A 6,000-nucleotide genomic window follows, 5' to 3' on the forward strand; every position below is an offset into this window, starting at 1 on the left:
TAAAGCGTCTCAGTATTAGAGACCCGTACGTAGCTGCGAGTGGATTTTGGTGGACAAACAAAAGGGAGACGCAACGTACATAAATGTTGACAATACGTGAGCAGAGAACAGCAGATATGGACTGTGCTTGTGCTTGAATCCATCCACATTTACATCCAAAACTCTGGAGAACGCAAGCTTATTTGTCCTCTACTCATCATTCCGACTCATTTTGTTGGGGTTATGCCTTGTATCTTCATTTGGAGAAAAGCCAAATCCACAAGAATTTCCATAAAAGGTAACCCACATCTCTTTCCACTACAATAGTCCTCTCCCAACTCCTAATACCTCTTTACATTTCTCCATACGCAAAGACACAGGAGAGAGAGAGACCCAAAAGCTAAATAAAATAAGTCGATACCTTTTGACCTTGGTATACCATTAACCCAAGTCGCTATTGAACCTTCCTCGTTGGTTGTTTCATATTTGGAGTGTAGGCAAGTCAAAAGGGAAACAGTCTCCTTCAAACCAAACGTCCAAACCCATAAATCACCGATCCCGCATTAATTTTATATGGGCACAGAATAAAATTAACGACTTGGATAAGATTCTATTTAAATCTATTGGGTTCAAGATTTGGATGCATCATTAATAAGTTAAACTAACAAAATTATTATATTGTTAATAAAATAAACCAAAAGTGATTTTTAATATTAATATCGTGAATAAATTGATTTAAATAATTTTTATGCGACTTGAGCCTATCAGCTATCACTCTTTAGTAAAAATACAATATTCAGAAATAATTGCATATTACTTTTATGTATATATTTATATTATCATTGTTATTATTTAAAATATTGTTAGATCAGGATTAGATTGGGTGGATAACTGGATAACAATCCATCATCATCATCATCAATGTTCAAAATGTCCACTTCTCACGTGTAAACAGATTGATAATTTTTTTTTTTTTTTTGCTTTTTATTTTTACTTGTTAGGTTTGATAGTTTGCAAATATGTGCAGTTAGGCAATTATTACTATTTAAATCTATTAAACCGACCTAACTAAGTATTGCATGTACCCGTGACCCTTAAAATCAATATGTATTGTACGATACACAGTGATATGTTGCGATATTTTAAAAACTCTGGTCATCATTATCATTATCATATAATAAGCATTATCCCAACTACTACATATATGATATATCTTCTTGCTCCACTGTTCCACTCTGTTCTGTTCACTAAAATGACGATTCAAGATCAATGTTCATAGATAGCAGTTTGACAAAATTTTTAATTCTGATTGTGAACCTGACATTTGATATTTGGGCACATAGGTGGAGTGGAGTCATTTTGGTGGATCAAGTTTAGGTTGTTTAAATCAGATGCGATGAATTTGAATTCACACAAATGGATACTCTTTACAGCCCCAATTAAGTTCAAAGAAGAGCTGTACAATGGGGTTGATATGAACATGATATTTGATATGGATGGAGGGAGAGTGGCAATAGTTTCAAAAGGCAAGATATATCCACATACATGATATTTGATATGAACTACAAAAAACGAGGTGTTGTACTTCTCGCTACGGTGGGATATGCTACAAACAAGAGCTGTACAATGGGGGTACGTAACCCAACCAACCAAGTTATCCACTCTTGATTGTGTACATTACGTTACGTGGCCCACTGTACACGACCGGTTTGTGGAAGATCCTGAATCATCGATCCTTTCTTCTCAACCTATATTATATTATTAACGTTACATTTTCTGTATGCATTCACGTCAGACAAGCTAGTTTAAGAAACGCATCTTGTTCTCTGGAAGTTGTTGTCTGGTCTTCATGTGTCCCAACTAGGTCCCTGGCGTTGGATGACTCTCTGTCCCAATCCGTCCTGCAGATCACTGTGACAATTGACAAGGCACACACAATTTGAGCCGCTAGAAGGCCATAGCACAGACCAGTAAAACCCATTTCCAAGACGAAGGTCAACACCAGGGCCACGGGTGTGCCCACCAAGTAGAAGGCGTAGAAGTTTATTGCGGCACCGACCGTGGGCCTGGCGCTTCCTCGGAGCACGCCGCAGCCCGTTGTCTGAGGGCAATTCCCCAATTCACAGAGACCAATTATGGGTAAGGCCACCATGGTCAGCTCTAGAACCTGTGCATCTTGGGTGAACACTCTCCCCCATGCTTCTCTGCCCAGACTGCACCACAGAAACCCCACGACGGAAACTGCAACAGCCAGCGCCATGGACACTATTGTTGCTAGACGAGCCTTGTTCGCTCTGCCTGCGCCGAGCTCGTTGCCCACGCGCGTTGAGGCTGAGGCACCGACGGCGGTAGGCAATGTGTACATGAGAGATGTTGTTTGTATTACAATAGCTGACGTCGCTAGGCTTACTCGAGGGTTGTAGAGATATCCGGCTACGAGGGTCATGAACTCGTACCACCACCACTCTAGACAAACAGCAAGACAACTCGGCAGAGAGAGTCGAAGCAGCTTCCCCCATTCCCCTCCCACCAGTGAGATTGTTGGAGGCGGAGATGCTGCAGGTGACAGCAGTGGCGCGTACAGAGGTTCGTCGGAGGTGCGAGTGCAGAACATGTAGCATACGAGGAGGAGAAGGGTGTTGAAGTTGGTGATGATCGTGGCTATTGCAATTCCAGACACTCCGAGGCCGAGGTTGAATGCTAAGAAGATGGTAATGGGTGGGTGCAGAAGGACTGCTGGTAGAGTGCACCACATTAATGGCCAGGTTGTACCTTTACTACGTAAGTAGATCCGCAGTGGATGAAGAAAGCTATTCAGTATAAGGTCTGGGAGGGCAAAGTGGCAGTAGAGACCAGCAACTTGTGAGATTTCTGGGTTCTGATGAAGCTTAAGCATGATGGGTTCGAGGTTAACCCAGAGAAATCCGATGGGGATAGAGGCACATAACAGCATGAGAATAGTTCTTAGCAGGGTGATGACTACTAGGGAGAGGTTGTGAGAGCCGAAACCCTGGCTGCAGATGGGCTCCATCCCCATGGCAAGGCCTGAGAGGATTGAGTATCCGGTGATGTTGGTGAAACCGATGGCAAGCGCACCTCCAGCCATCTCCAGTGCGCCCAGTCTCCCCATGCACACCACTGAGATCATGTTCTTAAGGTAACCAACCAAGGCTATGGCAGCTATTGGGAGGGCTATGTCCTTGGTTCTCTTTAGCTCTTCTATAACCTACCAAAAAGTAAAATGACGATCATCGATCATGTCAGAATGGAGAACAACAATGCACATTTATTAGATTAAATTTAGTGGGTGGTGAAGACTGAAGAGACTACTCTTGGAGCTTAAAGGTTTAATTTGTACCTCTGCCATTGTCGGGCACTTTTGGATTATTTGATTTCCTGCAAACATCTCCTACTTCTTTTTCCTCCTTTCTTTTTGTCTGGATAGAACAGGAGGTGGAGAGAAGAGATCTTTGGGAGGTGGGGAGTACAGTGGGGTTGAGGGGAGAGATCTAGAGGGTAGTGAATGCAGTGAGCCTTACAGTATGGGAACTAGCTAGCTAGGAAGACTTATATATATATAAGGCTGGGACTGGGAGCAATGGAGCATGCACAAATCATGTCTTAACCATGTGAGATAAAAACCAGGGTTGCCTCTCTAGTCTCCATCTACTCTATTTAAGTTTCGTCGTTTACCCAAAGAAATTAATGCATGCTTCATGCTTATTTTTTATTTCCATGTAAAATAATATTTTGAGATTTCACAAAAAACTAACGAATCTTAATTGTAACCCAAAAATAAACCCTAGACAGCACCACCACTACTATTGCTGGGGGTGTGGTTTCCGTCCTTAACTGAGCTACTTGTTTTTGTGAAATTAAAGGCCGATGTACTCACTATTGCCATGCATGTTTTTTATATAACCAGAGAAAGATTCTGCTTTAATGGACAGTATATCAAACACCATTGGAACGAAACCTTTCTGGCAATATCATTTTTTTTTTCCAGCAAGGGAACACACAGAAGCGCTAAGCTACATGAACAGATCCCTGTCATGATATCATATATTCTTCTGGCATATGATGACAAGTCAATTATCATAACTGAAATATATAATGTGGAACGACCAGAATTGTACAAACTTTCGTTAAGAAGAACAATCTGGGCCACAGACCACTTATAGTTTGACACAATGTTTTCGAACCGCCATTGACCCTGGACGGTCGGATCCTTCGGCCTGGTAAACGTCCTGGTAAACGTCCAGCAATTGGTTTTGTTTTATCTCAAACTTGGTCTTTGATAAAAAAATTGTTGAATTGGTTAATAACCCAATAACTTAGGTGATTGAACCGTTGATTCATTCAATGTTTTTTGGCTGTTTTTTATTTTAATTATTTTTTTTTATCAGAATGAGCCGTCTGTTCGAACCGGATTGTCAAACAAGAAAACCGATGATCAAAACGATTCTGATTTATGGTTGGTCTATTCTATATCTTCAGTACAGGGCTTTCGATTCCTTTCTCTATATTCGATTGTTCCTGCTTCAGTCCTTGTGGGGGATGTGGATGAGAACACTAATGGTCGGGCCATAGCTTGGCATTGGGCAAGGAAGTAGACATGGAAACTTGGGAGCAAGGTTCAAAATATCGATACACCTGATATGCCAATAGAGGCCTATCGGGCTGTATCGGTAGTTTTTTTTTTCAAGTCTGATTTAGAGGGGCTGGTTTAAAGTCCATCCACCCCCTGAACCGGTCAAAACCCTAATACACCCTCTGTAGGGGCATATCAGGAAGCTCCCAATATGATGAGCCAATACATGTCGATACTTTGAAACTTGCTTGGGAGGTGCCCTTGATTTCCGCCACGCACAAATAATAATCAAACCACCTTCACACAATTTGTGGAATGTTTGGTTTAGTTAGGCTATGTTTGGATAATCTTTAGAATTTGTACTTTTAAATCCCATGCAGGGCTTAAAAGTGTTTTGGCTTCAGATAGTGTTTTTATAAAGCAATTCTTACCAAATTCTCAAAACACTTTTATCTCAGGTTTGTGGTTCACAGCCCAAAGTTCAAAAGCCAAAGCTAATCCAATTAAGAGCTTAATATTTAAATGTTGTTCTGTTGTACACATTGTTTTCAAAACCGGATCGGACTGGACGGTCGGACTGGAAAAACCGGGAACCGATCACCTGATTGGTTCTGTTTTCCTCCAAAATTGCTTTTTCCCCAAAACTGTTGATTTTGGTCAGCAAACCGCTGAACCAACCGGTTAATCGTTCAAACCGTTTGAATGATTTTGACCGTTTTCCAATTTTTTAAACTTCTTATTTTTTTGTCAAATCGGGCCCGTCGTTCAGGTCGAGTAGTTAGACCATTCGAACTGATAACCGGACCCCTGACTAGTTCAGTCACCGGTTCATTTTTAAAAACCATGTTTGTACATGTTGGGCATGTTCTTTTTTCTGGATTTTGAGGATTTTGAGAAAGGGGAAAATCCATTAACCAAGATACACATGTTCTTTCTTCAGATTAATGTGGGTCTATAATTATTTTTTCTCTCAATAACTTTCTCACTTGGGGTAAAGTTGTGAAAACATTGATGAAACAAAATTGTTCATTTTAGTAATTTTTTTTTATAAAATTTCTATTATCTTATTTATCTAAAAAATAAAAGAATATAAATAAATGCATTTATCAGGATAAGTCACCGGGTTTGTTTTTTTTTTTTTTGTTGTGGGGGGGTGGATTATCTAATCTAACGAAGCCTACTACCTAACCTTGAAATGATTCAAAGCTAATTTCTAAGATAGCTTCAGAATATTTAATGCATGACATGCCAATCGGCAGTTCTCTCCACCTCATCCTCCATAAATTGCATGCTTATAAAGCTTGGAAGCACATCCTGCCTCAACACTCCATATCAGCTGGTTACCTACCAGCATGATCTTTTTTTTTCTTCCTTTTTGGTAATTAAAGAATCTATAAGCATAATCTAGCGAATCCTCAATAGCAAGACAC

At 40.5% G+C, this 6,000-nt stretch overlaps 1 protein-coding gene across 1 annotated transcript; it reads right to left on the reverse strand.

Moving 5' to 3' along the window:
• Positions 1-1,221: 1,221 nt before the first annotated feature.
• Positions 1,222-3,895, reverse strand: LOC104599058 (MATE efflux family protein). Its single transcript, XM_010261427.2, has 2 exons — positions 3,338-3,895; positions 1,222-3,205 (listed from the first exon to the last, which is right to left on the reverse strand). Exons 1-2 carry the CDS (start codon positions 3,383-3,385, stop codon positions 1,766-1,768), a joined length of 1,488 nt encoding a protein of 495 aa, XP_010259729.2. The 5' UTR covers positions 3,386-3,895; the 3' UTR covers positions 1,222-1,765.
• Between the last annotated feature and the right edge of the window lie 2,105 nt (positions 3,896-6,000).

The sequence above is a fragment of the Nelumbo nucifera genome, chromosome 3, assembly GCF_055504915.1.
Source record: "Nelumbo nucifera cultivar China Antique chromosome 3, China Antique-T2T, whole genome shotgun sequence".
Taxonomy (NCBI): Eukaryota; Viridiplantae; Streptophyta; class Magnoliopsida; order Proteales; family Nelumbonaceae; genus Nelumbo; species Nelumbo nucifera.

What these genes read in the sequence shown, in the direction of transcription:
- LOC104599058 (XM_010261427.2), bottom strand. Translation starts at nt 3,385, where the DNA reads ATGTTTGCAGGAAATCAAATAATCCAAAAGTGCCCGACAATGGCAGAG. An exon ending in AGTGCCCGACAATGGCAGAG is followed by an intron (nt 3,206 to 3,337) that starts GTACAAATTAAA and finishes ACTTTTTGGTAG; the next exon opens with GTTATAGAAGAGCTAAAGAG.